Source organism: Salminus brasiliensis, chromosome 16 (genome assembly GCF_030463535.1).
Source record: "Salminus brasiliensis chromosome 16, fSalBra1.hap2, whole genome shotgun sequence".
NCBI lineage: Eukaryota > Metazoa > Chordata > Actinopteri > Characiformes > Bryconidae > Salminus > Salminus brasiliensis.
The window spans coordinates 35920844-35945471 of NC_132893.1; the positions used below are offsets into that span (position 1 = coordinate 35920844).

The 24628-nt window shown below is 44.3% G+C and overlaps 1 protein-coding gene across 1 annotated transcript in view; it reads right to left on the minus strand.

Moving 5' to 3' along the window:
* The window catches only part of loxl2a (lysyl oxidase-like 2a), a 46475-nt gene that overhangs the window by 11068 nt on the left and 10779 nt on the right, over positions 1-24628 (minus strand). The window contains exons 4-8 of the mRNA XM_072658121.1: positions 9306-9514; positions 7168-7384; positions 5235-5418; positions 1181-1332; positions 928-1095 (exon numbers count right to left, since the gene is read on the minus strand). Of these exons, the coding sequence (XP_072514222.1) occupies positions 928-1095; positions 1181-1332; positions 5235-5418; positions 7168-7384; positions 9306-9514 (930 nt within the window). The remainder of the gene's footprint in view (positions 1-927; positions 1096-1180; positions 1333-5234; positions 5419-7167; positions 7385-9305; positions 9515-24628) is intronic.

Genomic DNA, 24628 nt, shown 5'->3' on the forward strand with positions numbered 1-24628 from the left:
TCATAATTTTCTACTATAAGTGTTTTTAGTCATACTCTTCTGTTATTGGTGGATTATTGCCAATATCTTCAGCTATTGGTGAATTGTTAGCCCAAATCTTCTCTTGTTGGTGGATGTCTAGCCATAATGTCCTGGTATTGGTGGATTTTAGCCCTAACTTTCAGCTATTGGTGGATTTATAGCCATAATGTCATGGTATTGGTGGATTGTAGCCCTAATCATTTGCTACTGGAGGACTGTTATGTCATAAAGTGTTTTTAGCCATAATGTCCTGGTATTGGTGGATGTCTGGTCCTAATGTTCTGTTATTGGTGGATTTTTAGCCATACTCTTCTGCTATTGGTGGATTATTGCCAATATCTTCTGATATTGGTGGATTTGTAGCCCAAATCTTCTCCTGTTGGTAAATTTTAGCCCGAATCTTCTGCTGTTGGTGGACTGTTAGTCATAATGTTCTATTACTGGTGGATTTCTGGTCCTGGTGTTCTGTTGTGGGCGAGTTTAGCCTTATTTTTGTGCCTCTGGTGTTTTTTTAACCATAATCTTTTGCAAATGGTGAATTTTAGACCTAGAGGTTATTTTGTGAAGTGCAGACAGATCAAGGAAAGGGGAACTTTAAGAAACTTGGGCTGGGGTTCTGGATGGCTTCAGCTGATGAAACTTAAAGCCAGACACCCCTTACCCTCGGCCTGAGCATGAGTGTCGAAGGAAAGGAGGAGCTTGGGTGAGGAGCACTTTTGAAGGGCACATCATAATAGAGGGGAGGAGTTTGGGCATGGTTCTTCTAACAAACCTATTTCATAACTCCAACAATGGGATTTTCAGCTGTAATGTTCTGTTTTGGGTGGATTTCTAGCCCTAATTATCCACAGTACAGGTTTTTAGCCCTCATCAGCGTTCAGCCAGTAAACGCCTCTGGACTCTTACCTGGAAGGCGTGGTTGGCAAAGCCAAGTCCCAGCTGTCTGCAGACCACCATTGCCTCCATTATCCCCCAACTCTCACTGCACACCGTTCCCCAGACCAGAGAGCCGTTCCGCTCAGTCAGAACCTCCACTCGACCCTCATGCGGGTTCCGGCCTCCGCTCAGACGCAGCTGTAGAGAAGAAACTCTGGAGTTAATAAAAGTTACAGAAACAGTCTAAAGTGACGGTGAATGAAAGGGGGCAGTCTGCTCTAACCCTGCTCTGGAAGCCCATGGCTGGGATGTTGCAGCGGACGGCAGCGTCCTCCTCGTGGCTGCAGCCCAGAGCCTCTTTGTTGAAGAAGCACTCGGTCAGGGACTTCTCGAACCCTGAACACTCCACCTCATTCATGTGCACTGGACCCATTCCTGTACAAACACGTGCACACACACACACATACACTTCATCATCAGCATTCAGAGACCATCATGACTTTTTCACAATTATGAATATTCAGCATCCGCCATGAATGATTCAGTATCCACTATGAATTATTCAGTATCCACTATGAATTGTTCAGTATCCACTATGAATTGTTCAGCATCCACTATGAATTGTTCAGTATCCACTATGAATTGTTCAGTATCCACTTTGAATGATTCAGTATCCACTATGAATTATTCAGTATCCACTATGAATAAGTCAGTATCCACTATGAATTATTCAGTATCCACTATGAATTGTTCAGCATCCACTATGAATTGTTCAGTATCCACTATGAATGATTCGGCATCCACTTTGAATTGTTCAGTATCCACTATGAATTGTTCAGTATCCACTATGAATTATTCAGTATCCACTATGAATGAGTCAGTATCCACTATGAATTATTCAGTATCCACTATGAATTGTTCAGCATCCACTATGAATTATTCAGTGTCCACTATGAATTATTCAGTATCCACTATGAATTGTTCAGCATCCACTATGAATTGTTCAGTATCCACTATGAATGATTCGGCATCCACTATGAATTGTTCAGTATCCACTGTGAATGATTCAGCATCCACTGTGAATGGTTTAGTATCCACTATGAATGACTCAGCATCCACTATGGTTGATTCAGCATCCACTATGAATTGTTCAGTATCCACTATGAATTGTTCAGTATCCACTATGAATGAGTCAGTATCCACTATGAATGAGTCAGTATCCACTATGAATTATTCAGTATCCACTATGAATTGTTCAGCATCCACTATGAATGGTTTACTATCCACTACGAATGACTCAGCATCCACTATGATTGATTCAGTATCCACTATGAATGGTTCAGTATCCACTATGAATGACTCAGCATCCACTATGGTTGATTCAGCATCCACTTTGAATTGTTCAGTATCCACTATGAATTGTTCAGTATCCACTATGAATTGTTCAGTATCCACTATGAATGACTCAGCATCCACTATGATTGATTCAGTATCCACTATGAATGGTTCAGTATCCACTATGAATGATTCAGCATTCACTATGATTGATTCAGTATCCTCTATTAATGATTCAGCATTCAGTATCCACTATGAATGATTCAGCATCCACTATGAATGATTCAGTATCTACTATGAATTGTTCAGTATCCAGTATGAATGATTTAGTATCCACTATGAATGATTCAGCATCCATTATGAATTGTTCTGTATCCACTATGATTGATTCAGTATTCACTATGAATGATTCAGCATCCATTATGAATTGTTCTGTATCCACTATGAATGATTCAGTATCCACTGTGAATTATTACTGTGTTTGTAGCTGAAATAAAGAAGTTGGACAGTGAAAGTGATTCAGCGAGGGTTTCTACAGGAAGCAGCAGTGAGACACAGGCTTTTCCCTCAGTGAGCTCAGACTCCCTTTATTCTCCAGTGTTTTACACATCAGTGAGGAGAGAGGAGCCCATGTGTGTGTAAGTGGCAGGATTTCCGCTGGCCTGCTGCATCCATTTGGTGTGGGCCGTGCTGGAGAGTGTGTTGCAGTGTGGGTAAGCAGGGATAAACTGAGAGCTCTGAGTAATGATCTCCAGAGCGGAGCTGCTGATGATGGCATGCACTTGTGATAACAGAGAAATGTCCAACACTGAACAGCTCCACACACACCACTTCATCCAGTAGCCAGCGGGAGTACACTGTGCTAAACCAGTATCCAGTTACAGCCCCTCTCCAACCTCCAGACACAGCTCATTAACCTGTGTTTATCAGCATTTCAGCACAGTCTCAACTGAAGGCCTGAGCTTATAGGTGTGACATTTGTCTCCAGGACAAACAATAGACAATTATACAAGCTGCGGACCGTAGAAAGCAGAACGGCCGTCCAGATACTTCTGGATGTATAATGTAGGTTTTTCAGCCCTGTTGGAATATTTGAAGGGTTCTCCTCAAGGAGCTGTTTGGAAAAATGTCAGGCGTACATAAATCTGCATCAAGACAGTGGTGGGAAGAGGTCTACTCCACTGAGTGTGAAGCAGAGGACAGTGTGGATTTGGTTTTTGCTCTCTATGTAATTCCATATTTGATCCTTCAAAGCTCTAATGTCTTCACTTTTATTCTCAAAAGGAATTTGACTGAACAGTAATATGTGAGACAGGTGTTGGGGTTTAGCTCTGAAAGCTGAAGACTGAACCTGACTGAAAGCCCCAGCAGAGCCAAGCTGGAAGATGGAAGCAAAACAGGGCAATAAATCCCACAGTAGGGTTCTCCTGGTGAAAGGAGAATGTTCTTGCGTGTTCTCCCATTGGTACACTTTAGTTCCACTATTTTATCCTGACTTTCAGCTCGTTGTTGAATTGTACAGTATCCACTATGAATGAGTCAGTATCCACTATGAATTGTTCAGCATCCACTATGAATTGTTCAGCATCCACTATGAATTGTTCAGTATCCACTATGAATTATTCAGTATCTAGTATGAATTGTTCAGTATCCACTATGAATGATTCGGCATCCACTTTGAATGATTCAGCATCCACTATGAATTGTTCAGTATCCACTATGAATGATTCAGTATCCACTATGAATGATTCGGCATCCACTTTGAATGATTCAGCATCCACTATGAATTGTTCAGTATCCACTATGAATTATTCAGTATCTACTATGAATTGTTCAGTATCCACTATGAATGATTCGGCATCCACTTTGAATGATTCAGCATCCACTATGAATTGTTCAGTATCCACTTTGAAAGATTCAGCATCCACTATGGTTGATTCAGCATCCACTATGAATTGTTCAGTATCCACTATGAATTGTTCAGTATCCACTATGAATGACTCAGCATCCACTATGGTTGATTCAGCATCCACTATGGTTGATTCAGCATCCACTATGAATTGTTCAGTATCCACTATGAATTGTTCAGTATCCACTATGAATGAGTCAGTATCCACTATGAATTATTCAGTATCCACTATGAATTATTCAGTATCCACTATGAATTGTTCAGCATCCACTATGAATGGTTTACTATCCACTATGAATGACTCAGCATGGAAGCTGGAAGCAAAACAGGGCAATAAATCCCACAGTAGGGTTCTCCTGGTGAAAGGAGATCTTGACTTTCAGCTCGTTGTTGAATTGTACAGTATCCACTATGAATTGTTCAGTATCCACTATGAATTGTTCAGTATCCACTGTAAATTGTTCAGTATCCACTATGAAATGTACAGTATCCACTATGAATTGTTTAGTATTCACTATGAATTATTCAGTATCCACTTTAAATTGTTCAGTATCCACTATGAATTGTACAGTATCCACTATGAATTGTTTAGTATCCACTATGAATTGTTTAGTATCCACTATGAATGGTACAGTATCCACTATGAATTGTACAGTATCCACTATGAATTGTTCAGTATGCACTATGAATTGTACAGTATCCACTATGAATTGTTCAGTATCCACTATTCACAGTGAAGTTATGATTTCTGAGAAACATTCCATCTGAATATTAACACACGCGCTCAGTCTCTGGCCGTGTTTGGTGAACAGATGTTTGCAGCTGGAACCTTGAATCCTCATGTCTGCTGCTTCTGTTCAATGTGAGTCTTTAACTAAAGCCAGCGGTGTATGTCTGCTCTTAAACACACACACACACACACACACACACACACACTCACACTCACATTCACACACTCTGTGCTCCATTATATTACTAGTGTATGAGGACACACTGCACTTCTGAGCATATGAAGGCTGCAGTTGTGTGTGTGAAGGTGTGTTTGTGTGTGTGTGTGTGTGTGGGTGTGTGTGTGAAAGGCGTAAATACCTACCCTGCCCCAAGCGAGCCCCAGTCAGAGCCTCTTTGGCCGTGCCGAAGCCCAGCTCTCTGCACACCACAGTGGCAGCCTTCAGGTCCCAGTTATCGTCACACACCGTCCCCCACACTCCGTTCTTCAGCACCTCCACCCGACCCTCGCCCACATTTGCCCCGCCACGCAGACGCACCAGGGGTTGCTGGGTAAAAAAAACAACAAAAACAGGGCAGGACACACATGAATAATCCATGCAACAGCAGTGTACCTAGGGGTGATGTATTCACTGTTGTTGCAGGTGGACTACAGGACTACAGCTTATGTAAATACCTCACTGACACTGTTGCCACTGAACGCAATCAAATCCTCACAGCAATGCTCCTTATACAAAGTCTAGTAGAAAGTCTTCTTCTCTGGACAGTAGAGACAGTTACTCAGCAGGATCAGCTCTTTTAATAGCCTTGATTTCAGAAGAAGCAGTGAATGAGCAGATGTCCCAATACTTTTGTCCTTGCATCTGTGGTCTTCTTTAAAGGCCAACGGACCCCTCATTAAAAGCCTGTTTATTCATAGTGGACCGGCAGTCCATGTGGAGCTGTTCCAGACGACAGCTTCTGGCTGGAAGATTCATCACTCCACCCCCTGGATAAACATCCACTCCACATCAGCTCACTGTATAAACATCCAATCACAGCCCCCATCACCGCGCATGGGCTCCCTCTCCACGCGGACCCTTCCTCTCTTACGTAACCTCTTGACTGTTCAGAGCTCTTTCCTGGAAGCCCTGGTGGTGGTGGTGGTGATGGAGGTGGTGGTGGTGGTGGTGGAGCTGGTGTGTTGGGGTGATACACTGTGCAAGCTGTATGGGAACTGCTGCAGATTCCAGAGGGAAGAAAAGGGGATGATTCATGGGAAAACAGACGAATGAGCTTCAGGCTTCCTATCTGAAATATGCAGGACGTGCGGCACATGCAGGCTGATGGTGGAGGATCTTGGAGAGTCCTGTGGTTGAAGGCACTCATGATTAAGTGTAAGATGAGGCTACAGTGACTCCACATAAGCCCCTACGCTGGTTTCTCCGCAGTGGAAAAGTGTGTTTCATGTGGAGGCACGTGTCTGCAGTTTAATGCCCTCACTGGAACATTCCTGCTGCTCCCTGACTCAACATGCATCTTTCATCATCTTAAAGATTTCCCGTCTGATTTTGTGTTTAAGACGGAGAAAGTGGAGAATGTCTAGTACTTACAAAAACCCCGCCAGGAAAGAAGCTGCATGAAGGAAGAATCTGTGTTTAACTTCTAGGGTGTGAGGTAGGGCCCCAATCCACCAATCAGCCATAACATTAAAACCACACATCACAGCATCAGACCCTCAAGCTTGGAGGCATGGACTTCACGAGACCTCTGAAGGTGTCCTGCTGTGGTATCTGGATGCCTTCATACCTTAGCAGCAGATCTTTTAAGCCCTGTAAGCTGTGAGGTGGGCGGGGCCTCCATGAGCATCAATGGCCCTGTCGCTAGCTCAACCGGTTGTCCTTCCTTGGAGCACTTTTGGTAGGTACTGACCACTGCATACTGGGAGGGAATGCTCTGGAGATGTTCTGGAGATGTTCTGACCCGGTTTGGTTCTTGTCAAAGTGTCTCAGATTGAACTGAACTGCTATGGTATTCCAGGTGGTTGGTATGGGTGTACTAGGCAGTTGCTATGCTGTGTCAAGTTGTTAGTAGCTGGTTGCTATAGTGTTTCTAGGATGTTGTAATAGTGTCTGTTGCTGTAGTGCTGTAGTTTAGCTTAGTGGGTAACATCCCTCATCATTCTCTCACTGCTGGGAATGGTTGCTATGGTGGCCCAGGTGGTAGCTTTGGTATCCCACATGGTTACAAGGGTGTATTTATAAGTGCAGCCATTCCTTCCAGAATGTGTGTGTGTGTGTGTGTGTGTGTGTGTGTACCTCAGGTCTGTAGGCCTTCCTGAAGCCGGCAGAGTGTGTGGGGGCGAACGCTCTCCCCGGGACACAGCTGACCACGGCAGGCATCCCCTTCACACACGTGCTGTTCCCCACCAACTTCAGCACTTTGCCCATCCTGCAGGAGGACAGGTGCGCCTCGTTCCCCGTGCAGTTCACCGAGTACCCCCAGTAATTCTTCTTCCTGCGCTGAGACAGCAGCCTGCAGGAGGAACCCAAACAGCTCACACCACAGCACCAGAACAGTACACCCCCCCCCCACACACACACACACACACACACCCCACCCACCCCGGCTCTGCTGATCTGGGAATATGACTCACTGAACAAGAGGAAAATTCAGCTGTTTACTGAGAGACATCTGTTCTTTACTGGTTCACTGAGATGGAAGATGTTTATCTGCTGTTGTCTGGAGAGCAGTCTAAAGCAATCCTGCATCTTAACACTGAGATACAGCTGGATATCAGAGAGTGGCTATAAAGTGGATTTGGAGATAAACATAAACATAAACTCTTTTATTGCTAAATTATATTTATAACTGTAGGTCCTAACTCTTCTTTAACTTTCTTTACATAGTGTTTTCTTTTACTTAGCGTTACTTTAGTGTACTTAGTATATGTATATATAGTATATATATATTTTTTTAAATTTTTTTTTAATACTTATTCTGTTTCTCTCTTTATAAATATATATATATTTAGATTATGTGGGTAAATGGAGGAACTGCAGAGTAAGAATGTCATTGTACAGTGTAACTGCTTGTTTCTGCTGTGCCGACGACAGTAAACTCTTCAATCTTGAATCTAAAAATGTGGAGCTACGAAGCTTCCAAGCAACAGAAGCTTATACCCCACAAATTAGCATGGTGCTAACATCTGTTCTTCACTCGTTTACTGAAATGTTTGGAGAGCAGTCTAAAGCAAACCTGCATCCTAACACTGAGATGCAGTGGATATAAAGTGTATTTGGAGATAAGCATAAACATAAACTTCTTTATTGCTAAATTACATTTACAACCCCTCCCCAAACCACCCACCGTAGGTCCCAACTCTTCTTTAACTTTCTTTACTTAGTGTTTTTCTTTTACTTAGCGTTACTTTAGTATATATGTATGTATTTAGTCAAGCAACAGAAGCTTATACTGCACAAATTAGCATGATGCTAACATCTGTTCTTCACTCATAAATGTTTGGGGAGCAGTCTAAACCAGTCCTGAGATGCAGCCGGACATTACTGAGCGGCTGGATCAGGCGTATTCTGAGCGAGATAAACATGAAGTCCTTCATTGCAAAATTACATTTGTACTCACCCACATGTAGTAAACGTGGAGATGTCATTTGTTTATCTGCTGTCTAAAGCAATCCTGCATTTGGAGATAAACTTAAACTAAGCTAAACATTAAAGTCTAGATACAAATAAATCAGCAAAGATTCCCTCCATAACCGTACGCTTAGTTCACATGGCCACATAGCAACCATGTGGAGCTATGAAGCTAATGTAGTTAACAAGCAGCAGACAAGCAATACACGTGAGTATGTAGTTTCTGGCACTGTATGACTCTCTGTTTTCTAGGAAAATATGGACATTTAAACATTAATATGTTTATAGTGTGGCTATGAGATCTACATTAGCCTCGTATCTCCATGGCTAATCTCAAAAAGCCGACCTTCCCAGACTGAACATGACTTAGCTGACTGGCTACATTTGTGTAAAGTCTGGGCCGAGATTCTCACGCTAGCGTTCTGATGTTTTTGCAAAGGTCAGTACTTTTGAGGCTGAGCAGGTTCTAAGCAAGACTCCCACTCCCCAAAGGATCTGCTTTCTATTGAACTCATATTTTCTTGATGAATCTATAGCGCATCACCAGGCACTCTGCTATCAGTTCATAAACTTCAACAGTGAAGCTCTGATAATGAAAATGCACTGTGGTGTCCCACAGGGTTCTATTCTAGGACCACTACTATTTTCACTACATACTTCATACAGAACTGGAAACAGGTATAGAACCCAGTAGGAAACATAGAGGTTGGTAAATAAGGGACTCTGTGATGTAGGCCTAGATCTGGTGATACTGAACTACCATGGACTCATACAGCATGGTAGAGCAGACACAGGACACTCACTTGTAGGCTCTGGTGTTGAAGCCTTTCACTCCAGGAAAGCCGTACATCCCGCACACAACCCGGCTGTTCATCGTGCTCCAGTCCTCGTCACAAATCTGCCTCCATTTCCCACCATCCTTCAGCTCCACAAAGCCCTCTGTGATGGGAACACGCTTACGCTGGGAAAACGTCCCCCGGATTCGCACATCCTCCACCCGAACCTCCAGAGTCTGAGAGACAGACAGAGAGAGAGAAGATCTGTAAACCCTTACGTCCACATCCATCCTCACATCTACAGTACACTTCTGATCCACCTGGGTCCAAGACAGCAGAGTGGGCCGCTCTTTTACGCCACCTAGAGGAGATTCTAGTAATACAGGAGTGAAAGTTTGGCACTTTGGCATTATCAGTACTCTTTTAAGGCAGAGCAGTTTTATTAGGCATTAGAGCTGGTCAGCTAACGACTTGGATCAGAGTGATGAATTATGGAAGCTAATAGTCCTCATGTTTACCTCTGTGCCAGGAAACAAACAAAAACACAACCATAAAACCTCAAACTAGGCCGCAGGAGGCCGAATTCTAATTTACGGGGTCTTCGAACCTGGGGTCAAACTAACAACTGATCCATTAGCGTTTGCCGTTCTCCACAGGAGGCGTGTACGCTGGGTGGTCTCTACTTTTTATAGAAACTACAGCAAGGCGGTCAGCACTGCTTTTATCTATACTGATGAACAAGGGCCGACAAAGGCCGCGCTCTCTGACCCCAGAACCGGCTCCACAGAACAAGCCCAGTCTCATCACATATCCTGCAGTCTTTTCATTCAGGGCTGCTGGACCACCAGGCCACGGCACATTCCTCACTCACTCCAGCGGAAAGGGGCAGAAACAGCCAAGCTACTGACTCACACAGCTGTGAAAAAGTGCCTGCCCCCCCCGTCTGAGTTCCTGAATTTGTGCACATTTTATAACGCTGAAGACGTTCCATTTAGAGTCCACCAGCCACAACATTAAAACCACCTGCCTAATCTATAGGTCACAGGTGTGACCTGTCGAGGTATGGACTTCACAAGAACCTCTGAGTATCTGCGGTATCTGGTACCAGCAGATCCTTTAAGTCCTGTAAGTTGTGAGGTGGGCGGGGCCTCCATGAGCATCAGTGAGGTTTACTGGTTGTCCTTCCTTGGAGCACTTTTGGTAGGTACCTCTGGACAGGAGCCACCTGAACAAGATCATCACTGCTATTCACTTTGTCTAGTAGTGGTTTTAATGTTATGGCTGATCATGCACAAACATTGTATCTTTGCAGTATACGGTATATATATATATATATATGGTGGTTATATACATGGTTGCTATCAGAGCGTCTGCAGAAGGACCCCTCAGCCTACGTGCTTCCAGAAATGTTCTCCCTGACAAACAGGAGCTTGTTTTTCCTGCCGTGGCATCAGCTCAAAGGAACGTTTTACAGGCCTTATTTTAGCAGTAATGCAGCCTGGCCTACAGGAAGGTGAGTGTTTCCAACTGACCACACCAGCCATCACGCCAGGCAGGGGATTGGGAGGGGGGAGATCTAAATGAAACCCAGACTGTGAAGCGCGAGGCTGGAGGAATGCGGTGGTCTCACAGCTCCAGAAACGAGCCGCCAGACGTGAAGGCAGCAGGTTCTAACGTAAACACAGCTCCAGACGAGCGCTCGGACACGCCTGAGTGGAAATGTGTTTTTCATAATCTTAAAGCTCCATTTCCCTCATATCACATCCCTCCACTGCAGCACCAGCAGGTCAGCGGGAGTGAAGCTTCAACAGCAATTGTACTGGACGTCAAACTGAGCAAAAGAAAATATGCATTAATGAAGTTCTGCTCCATTAATAAATTCATTAAAGAAAAATGTAAACTTAATTTTATTGGTTTCAGTTTGGGACAGATTTGGTTTGATTGGTTCTCAATTCAAGGCTTGATGATGTTAATTCATCAGGTAATTTCAGACAGAATTTTGCTGGACTTGGGTCTGGTTCGGTCCAAAGCTTGGGATAGCTCAGATTGGGTTTGGATAAAATGCTCTAGGCTGCACTCAGCCCACAGCCCGTTCTCAACACACGTTCCCACGGTACTGTGGCAGAATTACACTACAGCAAAGACTCAGAATCAGGGGCCCCGACTAGCTCAGTGGTCTAATGCGCTGCTACTATGGCCCGGGGGGTCATGAGTTCAAATCTCGAGTCGTGCCACAATTGGCTGTGCTCTGTCCGGGTGAGTAGATGGTGCGCTCTCTCCCTCATCACTCTTAAGTGATGTTGGCCGGCACAGGCGTCTGGCAGCTGGAGTTGTAGAGCCGGCACTGTTCTCCGATTGTGTTCTGCCGCACAGGTGTCTGGATGGACATGTATCTGAGGAGATAGGTGCTCGTATCGGGAGCATTGCTAGCACTAGGGGGAGCTCAAACACGTCCTTGATATAACATCTAAAGAAGATCTAAAACAGAACCAGAACCATCATCAGTTCAGTTCTACAGGGAAACAGTGAAGGTACAGGTGAGCGCTCTGTGAGTCGCTGAGTCCAGACGTTTGGGGGAAGTCCTCCCACCGCTGTGTGTTCTGGCAGGAATTCCAGTCGGAAACCAAAGAGCGGAATGTGTAAGGTGAGGGGCAGAGGAACACACACTCCTCAGTGTGAGCTCCGCCTAAAGACCAGACCAAACAGATCGTGACTCAGACTGAAGTCCTGAACGCCCTGTTTGATCGCCCTCGAGTTTTTCCAGCTGTGTGAACCTGGATCACCTTCTATCATCACCTGCTATCAGCCTTCCACCAGCCTTCCGAGAGAAACTGCCCGCGCCACTCATCACAGAACACTCCTAAAGGTTCTCCGCTTGGACGTATGGTTCTTTAAAAATACACTGCTGTAAAGGGTTCCCTGAGCACTACTGCAGAACATCTACCGCTGGTTTAATAAAGACTTACGTTCTAAATAACATAACGTTCTATACCAATTTAAGGGTTCTTCCTAGAACTTTTACCTGGTGTGAAGGATCTCGTTTAGATTACCAAAAGTGGTTCTTCAGCACCCTTAAAAACCCTCTTCAGGGGTTCTTTATTTAAGTTTAGAATGATAGGAGGTTAAAGAACCATGTGAATAGCTCTCTGCTTGGTTAAAAACATTACGTGAGGATTCTTTAAACTTTAAAAAGGTTCTCTTTGATTGTGCTCACACGTCAATCAAAAACCATGGTTCTTTAAAGCCGAGGTACTTTAGGGAACCGAGAGTGGTTATTCTAGGTCATTGTCTAGGTCAGTGTAGTGTGAGCACCCTGTTCAGGCCAGTTTTGACTCCTATGTTTCACCCACTGAAGCTGAAGTTATAAGGAGTGTTGCAGCCTGGACTCTGGACTCTTTTTGGATGGGGTTCAATACAGGACTGAACGAAGCTCATTTGCATAGCATAGATCTGTCTTGAAGGCACAGTAACAGAACAGAGGTTGGAAAATTGTCAAGTTGAATGATTTACGACAGAGAGAAAATAAAATCCACGGCCCTCTAAAGGGTGCAGACTTTACAGAGGCACTTTAATCATCTGAAAGTCATAAATTAAGAACCATAAATCACGTCTAGAACCATTTCAAACCACAGTGTTTACATATCTGTTTCCAAGGTTACAGACATCAATTCAAAGGATCCAGACACTTAAAAGGATGGAACATTTCTACAGACCGAACCGACGTTCAGCCAACACCATCAATCCTGAGACAGTCCCGATGACCTCGCTGCGAGATGTGAAGAATTTCAGGCTTAAAACTGGACAAGTACAGACCAGTACTAAAGGCCAGCCTAATTACCACACACCGACTGACTGACAGGTCTGATTGAAGAGAAGTCACGTCCAACTGTGATGTCAGAAGAGCGATTTCGCTCACTCTGCTGATCTCCCACACGCTGTAGCAGAGGAGCTACGGCTATAATGACGGTTCAAGCCCCGGCTGTGTGGTGGGATTTGTAATGAGTTGGGTTCTACTTATTAGCTTTGACGGAAAAAAACATCCTGCAAACCATAAAATTAATGATTTTCATGAAAAGAACAATTAGCCATCAAACGTGGTAAAATTTTTACTTTGGTGGATGTTCTCTAAAGGGCCCATACCATATAAACCCACATACCATATAAACCCACATACCATATAAACCCACATACCATATAAACCCACAAAATACCTTTTTTACACCCCTTCTACTGAATGCATTCAGCTACTTTAAGTTGCACCCATTGCTGACACAGATGTGCAAATGCACACACACAGCTTGTCTAGTCCCTGTAGAGAAGAAACACTGCCAATAGAATAGGACTCTCTGGAGCAGATCAACATCATGACCCTATTGGCTCCATGCTGCCTAATAACGCCAGGCGTGGGCTAGAGGGGTATAAAGCCCCCCAGCATTGAGGAGCTGTGGAGCAGTGGAGGAACTGTGTTCTCTGGAATGATGATGGAGGAGCTCCATCCAGTATTTTTGGGATGAGTTGGGGAGTTGGGGATAAGGTAGGTGGTGCTTATTGCTGAACGCAATCAAATCCTCACAGCAATGCTCCTAGAAAATCTAGTAGAAAGTCTTGTTCTCTGGACAGTAGAGACAGTTACTCCAACAAATCAGCTCATTTAATATCCTAGATTTTACAGTCTCACTCAGTTTAAGGGATAAATAGTTAAAAATAGGTAAAAATAAAAGATAAATAGGTAAAAATGATAGATAAACCCACACGCATGGTAACGGGACATCTGGGAACAGATATCACATGGTTCCAGTGAAATCACTGGTTTTGTAAAAGGTCTAAAAAATGTGTCACTGGACTCTGGCCTGAGAATATATACTAAAGGTGTTTAACAGCGAGACGCTACGGTTAACAGTTTCCCCACCCAGTGCTGGGAAGGGAGCGCTAAATACAGCAAATGTTGTTGAAAACAGGAGCCAAATAAAGCAGGGCTTTAAGAGGTCACCTGCCAGCAGCTCCACAACATCACACGGAAGCCTACAAGCTGAACTACCGCTGGAAACAGGATCGTTAAAGCGACAGCTCGTTTACTCACTTCCTCACCCTACCCCAAATATAGTCCCTTAACCAACACCTGTCTGAGACGAGGCTAATGAAGCTCATCAGTAATGGAAGCTTATAGCCCACCTGTTGGTGTAGGGTGTTTAAATGGATGGGAGGTGTCAGAGGTGTGAAGTAATGCAGTACTAATACTTTATTACTTTATTACAGTAGAAATGTAGGTTATCTAAACTTTACTGGAATAATTATTCATTTTTCTGACTTTTTACTTCTACTTCTCACATTTCCCCCCAATTATCTGAACTTTCTCCTCCTTACATTTTAAAATCAGCCTCGTTCCTCCTATTTCATTTCCCTTTGTTTTCATTCCGGCTCGTCATCAATAAAAACCCTCTCCAGATAAATCTCTCCATCCGGAAAGTGTGAGTCTGATCCTGATTGGATGAGAAGTATAAACAGACTCCATTCTGACTCCCTATTGGTTTATAAGAGATCCATCACACCTGTACACGTCCCGTCACTCTCCAGCAGCTCACAGCAGACGTCTGTAGTCTAGTATGAAGACTGTGTCCGTGGCAGAGACTCAAGAGAGCTGCAGTGAAACGTCCCGACTGAGCCCCACATTTACACTCCAATAAAGCTTATTGATCACACGCCTCTGAAGTCTGACTTTCTGCAGCTTTACAGAACTTCTAGACTCCTCATATTTCCCCTCCATGAAGCTCATGTTGATGCTCAGTAGAGCACAGAGACGCTCCTTTAATAGAGCTGATATTACTGAAATGCTTCATTTTCAATGGGCAGATCTGCAGCTGAAACAGGAGCCTAGTGCAGCCCAACATTTTTAACATCAACATTTTAATAGATCATCCTCCTCATTTTGGTTTTTGGGGAGGGGAGGACTATAGACCCCTGTGGTGCGGCCAAAGCTTACAGCCTTTGTTTTCAGAGGGCAGTGGTGGCTCAGCGGTTAGAGCGCCGGGATATCGATAACAGGGTTGTGGGTTCGATTCCCGGGCTCGGCAAGCTGCCACTGTTGGGCCCTTGAGCAAGGCCCTTTACCCTCTCTGCTCCCCGGGCGCTGGAGTTGGCTGCCCACCGCTCTGGGTGTGTGTGTGTACTCACTGCCCCTAACACGTGTGTGTGTGTGAGTGTGTGTTCACTACCAGATGGGTTAAATGCGGAGGACACATTTCGCTGTACAGTCCACACTGTACAGTGACGAATACGTGCACCTTTATCCTTTATCCTTTATCCTTTTTTTTCCTTCCATTACTTTTCTACTTGAAGTCGTTCTGAAACCAGTTCTTTTGCATGTTAATATATTAGCGATTTTAAGCTTGAGACTGCTCTGATCCTTTGTTTTTACCGCTGTGTTCCAGCAGAGAGACCGAACTTGTGAAGGTACTCAGACCGGAATCAGCCTCTCTAATGTCCGGATGGTTTGATGCGAGTGTGTAATGATTTAGATACTACACACTTACACACTGTTAATAAAGTGTCAGCAGGTCTCTGTCGTCTCTGTATGTCTGTTTTTAGAGCAGACTGGACAAAGAGGTCACTGAGAGCGATGGATGAAGTGTGTGTGATTGGCATAAACTCACACACCACTGCCAGACACACAGCGAGCAGAGCTATGCATACACACTCGAAGTGTTTTCCTGTGTGTCAATGAGGTGAGGTACAGATGACTGGAGACTTGGAGGCGTGTGTGTGTGTGTGTGTGTGTGTGTGTGTGTGTGTGTCTGCGGTGTACTGTATACTGTGCTGTCAGTTAAGCGCCCACAGTGATTCTCATCCCATGAATGGTATGAATCTGCAGAGTATAGTTTTTACAGTGTGAAAATAATAATTATGGAGCAATTATAATCCAGTATGAATCTGCAGTGTGTATTATAATCCAGTATGAATCTGCAGTGTGTATATTATAGTTCAGCATGAATCTGCAGTGTTTATTATAATCCAATATGAAGTGCAGTGAGTGTATTATAATCCAGTATGAATCGAATCTGCAGTGTGTATTATAATCCAGTATGAATCTGCAGTGTGTGTGTATTATAATCCAGTATGAATCTGCAGTGTGTGTATTATAATCCAGTATGAAGTGCAGTGAGTGTATTATAATCCAGTATGAATCTGCAGTGTGTGTATTATAATCCAGTATGAAGTGCAGTGAGTGGATTATAATTGAGTATGAACCTGCAGTGTGTGTGTGTATTATAATCCAGTATGAATCTGCAGTGTGTATTATAATCCAGTATGAATCTGCAGTGTGTGTGTATTATAATCCAGTATGAATCTGCAGTGTGTATTATAATCCAGTATGAATCTGCAGTGTGTATTATAATCCAGTATGAATCTGCAGTGTGTGTATTATAATCCAGTATGAATCTGCAGTGTGTGTATTATAATCCAGTATGAAGTGCAGTGAGTGTATTATAATCCAGTATGAATCTGCAGTGTGTGTATTATAATCCAGTATGAAGTGCAGTGAGTGTATTATAATCCAGTATGAATCTGCAGTGTGTGTATTATAATCCAGTATGAAGTGCAGTGAGTGGATTCTAATTGAGTATGAACCTGCAGTGTGTGTGTATTATAATCCAGTATGAATCTGCAGTGTGTATTATAATCCAGTATGAATCTGCAGTGTGTGTGTATTATAATCCAGTATAAAGCAGCAGTGTGTATTATAATCCAGTATGAATCTACAGTGTGTATTATAATCCAGTATGAATCTGCAGTGGTCTTCTGTAATTGGCTGAACCTTAAATTCCCTCAGAAACAGAGTCGTCCTGTTCTCACTCTAATGAAATAACAAAACCAGCTAAGAGATCCAGTATGTTGTTGTTGTTGTTGTTGTGCTTTGATGTAACACTAATGATCTAAACACTAATGATTACTAAACATCTGGGCTGTGACCTTTCAGTCCTGATTGAACTTAATGAAGGGCTGATTAGTTTAATCAGGTGCCACATGTTAAACACTGGACTGATCCAGTAGAGCCGAGCATGAATTCTAAAGTTAGAGAAAAGTCCTATAAAGACTCGTCTACTAAATTCCTCCCACCTCCTCCCAAAACCCTCCCACCTCCTCCCAAAACCCTCCAACCAGGCAAAGAACAATAAAGTGAAGCACCCAACGGTCTTAGAAGGGGTAGAGAATTATTGCCCTCGCTAAAGAACTTTGCCAGCTGTCCACAAATGTCTGTAAACCCTTTGTGAATCCAGCAATCCCAATATTTACAGACTAATAACGTTCCTCTGTACGACTGCAGAGGGTGTGTGTGTGTGTATGTGTGTGTGTGTGTGTTTGAGTGAGTGTGTGAACGGACGCTGTGCCAGACGTCTCCCCTCTTATTCACTTCCTGTGGTCTGACTCACGTTGGCCAAAAACGTGCCTGTGCCCCTTACCAAACCAGCGAGCGAGCGAGCGAGAGAGAGAGAGAGCAGTAGAAATAGACACAATAAGAGGAGAGAGAAAATGTTGGTAGCTGATTTGTCACTTGTTGTGTTATTAGCACACACACGAACGCACACACACACAAACACACACATGTTCACTACATAATCACACCACTGTACCAAACCCAGCCCGTCTGCAGCCGCATGCCTCCTGTGTTCATCACTGAGTCAGGGAGAGGTCAGTGTACGGCTACTACCAGTGTGTGTGTGTGTGTGTGTGTGTGTGTGTGTGTGTGTATGTGAGAAAGCTCAGCAGCAGGGTCAGCAGGTCGTCTCAAACTGGACACAAAAACCTCTCTAGCTTCAGCTGACCTTTACCCTCTCATTCCACACTACAGCTATGGAAACACACACACACACACACGAACACACACACACAGGAACACACACTTGTGTGTGTAGCAGCATGTTAGGCGTTTCTAACGAAGTGGCCAGTGAGTGGAAGCCTAAGGTGGAATGTGTTTCCAATAAAGTGGCCAGTGAGTAAAAGCACAAGGTGGTAGGTGTTTCCAAAAAAGTGGCCAGAGATGAAGCACAAGGCAGGTGTTTCTAATAAAGTGGCCAGCAAGTGGAAGCACAAGGTTGTAGGTGTTTCTAATAAAGTGGCCAGAGAAGAAACACAAGGTGGTACGTGTTTCCAATAAAATGGCCAAGGTGTTTCTAATAAACATGAAGGGATCCTCTCACTCTCCCTTCCCTCAGTTTTTGCCCAAACATGTTCTCATTGTGCTCACAGCTCAAGTGAACCACAAAAATGTGAACTTTACCCCCTACTGTCTTTAAAAACGCAGCGGATCTGTGCAGCAACTTCAGGAGCGGCGAAATCGACGATCTGGCACTTTCTTAAAAAGAGTGAAAGCACTGAGGAGCTCAGCGACACAACGAAGGCCTGGAGGATCACAGAAGACCACTGAGGAATGCCTGGAGGACCAAAGAAGACAGGGCAGATGATCACGGAATTCCTTCCTCGGTGAAGAAATTCCCTTCACACAGCCGCTCACATCAACAACGCTCTGGAGGAGGAGGGTGAGGGTAGCTGTAGTGAAAGTTCTACCAGGAAAGCTGAATGACCTTTTCCTCAGCCAATCACCAGCTTTCACCCGTGTTCAAAAGACCTCCACTCACACATCTGCTTTCAGACCAGCTGCCGTTCTCCACATTGGTCCCGCCCGGTCGCCCAAGGAGTTGGCTTCTACGAACGGTAGGATCTACTAGGTCCAGATGACCAAGACCTGGGCCGAGGGCGGGGCCTACACCAAAGACTCTTCAGGTAGAAATATAGAGGGTTTATCTCAGATCAACCTACTGCTAACCCTGAAGAGCAGAACGGTGAGATCAGACTGACCGTGAACATCTAAAAACCTCAGCAGATCTGGAAGAAGATCCTCTGGTCGATTAGCTTGAGTATAAAGAAGGAAAAGCATCTGTTAAACATGGTGGAGGCACTGTTAGGGAATGGGCATGTATGGATGAAAGTGAACCTGGGTTACTGGTGCAGGATGAGTTCTGAAGTGTGTAGAGCTCTATAAAATCAAACGCTGCAGAACTGATAGAACGGTGCTTCATGGTACACGTGGAAGGTGACCCAAAGAGACAGCACAGGAAACCCAGCAAGAGCTTCTTACAGCAAAGAGATTAGAAGTCCGTACACATTCGTTACCAGTTCCTGAAGACCTGAAAACTGCAGTGACTGAAAGCAGCTGCAGTAAAAGCCTGGTAAACTCAAAATCTCATGGCAGTAAAATTGTCCAATTACTTTTGACCGTGCACAAACGGTTGTAATCATTTGGTTAAATCTTTTGAATTAACGTCTGAACTTCAATCACATCTCAATGCTTCCTTTCAAACCCATTGGTCAGAGGCTACATTACAAACACTGTGTCACTGTCCAAATACTTACGGACCTGACTGTATATAGGCCTGAGTTCGGACAGCACTGACGCTGGAATTCACTGTTTACTTAAGAGTGTCGGCGTCATCCAGCAGCCTCTCCTCAGAGGAACAGACCTGCCCCTCTCCAGCAGACTGAGTGCTACTCTCCCTCCAGAATGTAAAACAGCCCTTAGACATTTCAACAGGAGGATTCATCACGCTGACGTAGCTCTGTCCCCTCCTGACCTACAGTGACTCAGCAGCGTTACAGCTACACCCACTCTAACAGTAACAGCAGCACGTACAGCACCTGCCAAACATGGTGGAGGCAAATCTCAAAGGAGGTGCTGCCCATCAAAGCTTTACACACCCACCTCGCTTTACGTTCGGTTTTTACACACAGGTTTTTTTTTTTATTCTTTCCAATGTGTTTTTTTAAATGCTCTCCAGGGTGGAGTTTGTTAAAAATGCCCTCCAGGGTGGAGGTTTTTGAGAATGCTCTCCAAGGTGGAGGTTTTTAAAAATGCTTTTTCAGGGTGGAGGTTTTTCAGAGGCCTTTCCAGGGTGGTGGTTTTTTTAAAACACTCTTCAGGGCGGAGGTTTTTAATAATGCTTTTCAGGGTGGAGATTTTTTAAACCCCTTTTCAAGGTGTTTTTTTAATGCTCTGCATGGTGGAGGTTTTTAGGAATGCTCTCCATGTTGAAGGTTTTTCAGAACCCTTTCCAGGGTGATGTTTTTTAAAACACTCTCCAGGGTGGAGGTTTCTAATAATGCTTTTCATGGTGGGGGTTTTTCAGAACTCTTTTCAGGGTGGAGGTTTTCAAAAACACTCTCCAGTGTGGAGTTTTTTAAGAATGCCCTTTAGGATGGAGGTTTTTCAGAATTCTTTTGTGGGTGGAGTTTTTTTGAAAATGCTCTCTAGGTTAGAGGTTTCTGAGCACTTTCTCCAAGGAGGAGATAATTTAAAACACTCTCCAGGGTGGAGGCTTTTGGGAATGCTTTTCAGGATGAAGTTTTTTGAGAATGCTCTCCAGTGTGGAGTTTTTCAAAAACACTCTCCAGGGTGGAGTTTTTTTAAGAATGCCCTTCAGGGTGGAGGTTTTTTTTTTCATTCTTTTTAGGGTGGAGGTTTTTCAGAACTCTTTTCAGGGTGGAGGTTTTTTTTCATTCTTTTTAGGGTGGAGGTTTTTCAGAACTCTTTTCAGTGTGGAGGTTTTTTTTATTCTTTTTAGGGTGGAGGTTTTTCAGAACTCTTTTCAGGATGGAGGGTTTTTTTGAAATGCTCTCCAGGTTAGAGGTTTTTGTAAGCACTCTCTCCAAAGAGGAGATAATTGAAAACGCTCGTTAGGGTGGAGGTTTTTCAGAATGCTCTCCAGGGTGACATGAGCCCCCTGCTGGCTTGGCATGCAAGCATCTCTGCTCGTGTGACGGTGGTGTTTTTCAGACTCAGCTGTGAATCTCATCAGAACTGATTTGGTTTGAGTCATTTCTGCCCAGAAGCAGCTGGTGAAAACTCTCCCATGGTGAACACTCCAGTAGATGGAGAGCTGGAATTCACGTGTGTGTGTGTGTGTGTGTGTGTGTGTGTGTGTGTGTGTGTGTGTGTGTGTGTGACTGTGCACGCTCAATTCATGTTACCTAACACTGTTACTAAACACACTCTTTCCACCACTGTATGTTTATAGAGATGCTGCATCTGCCATTCAGTGACATCATGCTCTTCATCTGATGTTTACAGGAAGATAAACAGAGGAGCTGCAGCTCTGCAGGGTTTCAGTCCTGAACAGCAAACAGCACCGGAGCGATGATCTACCACTGTGAGGAGAGGAGACGGCTGTGATGATCATAACAAGGTCCAAACATACCAACACCAGTCAAAAGTCTGCACACATCTACTCTGTGTTTTTAGGTAGGGACTCCACAAGGCCTCTGAAGGTGTCCTGCTGTGGAGTCTGGCACCAAGACCAACATTAGCAGCAGATCCTTCAAGTCCTGTAAGCTGTGAGGTGGGCGGGGCCACCATGAGCATCAATAAGGCCTTGGGTGCCCATGACTCTGTCATCAGTTCTCTGGACGTCCTTCCTTGGAGCACTTTTGCTAGGTAATGACCACTGCATACCAGGAGCACCCCACAAGACCTGATGTCTGATGTTCTGGAGATGTTCTGACCATCTCAGTCATTATCGGGAGCCACTGGATCCAGATTATCAGTGTTCTTCGCTTCAGCTGGCAGTAGTTTTAATGTTATGGCTCATTGTATTAAATCTTCTCTTACTAAACGTTGTATTGACAGTCTGAATACCTGTCAGCAGCCTGTGTTTGCGTCTAGTCACCGAGACCGACTCCTGCTATGTGTAACACACTTGGGGAAATAAAGGGCCTCTGATTTGCTCTGTATCCGAACCCCAGCAGCTGACGGGGTGAGGCTGAGCAGCACCACAGCCGGTTTACAGCAGCACTAAAACGTGAGGAGGAAAAGGTCAGAGGGTTGAATGACCTGTAACCTCAAAAACAAACGTCTCACAGGTCCGAACAGCTGTTGCACAGATACGGCAACTTCCGGAAGCAGTGACCACACAGACTAGTGTGGGCTAGAGGGGTGTAAAGGCCCCCAGCATTGAGCTGTGAAGCAGTGGAAGAACTGTGTTCTCAGGAATGGACTAAGGGACTCTGGAATTGGGGTGGTGATCATCATCATCATCCAACATCCTGACCTCGCTAATGCTCCTGTTGCTGAATGCAATCAAATCCTCAATTCACCTCCAAAATCCAGTAGAAAGTCTTCTTAGAGACAGTAGAGACAGTTACTCCAACAAAAGCATTTTTATTTTATTTTAATTCCCTTGATTTCAGAAGAAACAGTAAATGAACAGGTGTCCCAATACTTTTGTCCATGTAGTGTATGGAACCCGTTTTGCAGTATTACAGTACTTACAGTTACATTACATTTTGGGCAGATTTATCGAAACCAGCTCTCCCATTGGTTGGGACTTCACTGGTAGAACTGAAGGCTGCCAGATTAACCGCGGCAGCTCTGAGCCTGATATGCTAATGTTTAGTCTGGAACAGCAAAGGAATGTTCAAACCCATTTATGTTAGCTTAGTGCTAACATGCCTCTGGAATCCCATAGGGTGGCTAACGAAAGTTAGCATTGACGTACAACTGTCTAACTGTCACAGTTCAGCACCGACCGACCGTGTCAGCAGAACCACAGAGGAGCATTCATTCAACACAGCTCCGAGCTGCTGCTCCCACTCACTATATAAAAGCAGCTTTGATTTACCTTTCCACACACACACACACACACACACACACACACACACACTTCCACCACTTCATGGCTAATGGAAGCTGAGTCAATCCACACTTGACCTGAACTGTACAAGACAGTCCTGTACAGGAGCCGAACGGTTGATGGAGTCCACGCAGGCACCATCTGAACTACTGACACCTACACTATGTCCAAATGTTTGTGGACACCCCTTCTAATGAGTGCATTCAGCTACTTTAAGTTGCACCCATTGCTGCTGATACAGATGTGCAAATGCACACACAGCTTGTCTAGTCTCTGTAGAGAAGAAGTACTGCCAATAGAATAGGACTCTGGAGCAGATCAACATCATGACCCTATTGGCTCCATGCTGCCTAATGCCAGGCGTGGGCTAGAGGGGTATAAAGCCCCCCAGCATTGAGGAGCTGTGGAGCAGTGGAGGAACTGTGTTCTCTGGAATGATGGTGGAGGAGCTCCATCCAGTACAAAAATATATGATCAGCTGATGCAGCTGGTGGTCCTGCAGTGATGTAGAGGGTGAAGGAGAACAGGGTTCAGATGGAGAAACGTAAGGAGACTCTGCTTCAGCTCAGTGCCAGACTGCTTCAGTCAAAACCTTCAGCTCTGACCAGATCACACACACCGCCTGCAGGGTGGAGCGCTTCAGGTACCAACACCAAGGAGACGCAGATACAAATAAAGGCTGTAAACACACACACAAAAGCGTGTGTGTGTGTGTGTGTGTGTGTGTACTGTAAACAAGCAGCAGTCCAAACTACTTTCTCCAAATCTAATAATAATTCTGGAGGTATTTCACCGCTTCTGAGCGCGTGCGTGTTCAGTGTTGAGGATGGCGCTCCCTGCTTGGCCTTTTCACACTAAATTGTCCATTGATGAGAAAAATACACAAAGCTGAGATCTGCTCTTCCCTGTAAAAACACGGACACTGGAGAGACGCCCGAGGAATCTGGGCTGTCTGCACTTTCGGCACGGCTCCTACAGCAGCCTGTCTGAGTGGCCTCGGTGCCACTTTAACGGGCCGGGCAATACGGTACACATATTACATCACATTTCTCTAATCTCAATATTTGGACACAGACAAAATGCAGCAATGACAGATTCTCAAATACATCCAGATTTATCCAGTTACAGAGCAGCAATTACACTCTGTGATGAAAGTTGCAGTTGATCAGCACTCTTTAAGCACTCCGAGAAGTATACTGTTATTATATAATTTTGTATAAATATACAAAATTTATCATGATAAAACCTCGTTCAAAGGTTTCCACAAACCTCTCTCCAGAACTGCTGTGTAACGATGCAGAACCCATAGAGTCCTGTTAGTGTAAAATCCTGTAGTGTTACTCTATCGCCTTCAGATGCTGCTTCTGGAGCTCTCAGCTTGTCCAGAAATGCATGTGTACAGCATGTCCTTTCTTCGAAGTATATGACTGTCCACTTTTCCAGCCTGACCCTGGTGGACGTCTGACTGCCGGGCTCTCCTGCTACCTGCCTCCCTCCACTACCAACTACATTGAAGATTACATGGACTCTAACTGTTAATTGCTGTTATTATTATTATTATTATTATTATTATTAACCATCATCCTTACTTTCATTATATTTATCATCACTATTACAGACTATATCTATATCAATAATTTGTAAATAGTTCTGATCAGAGGAGGACGGGTC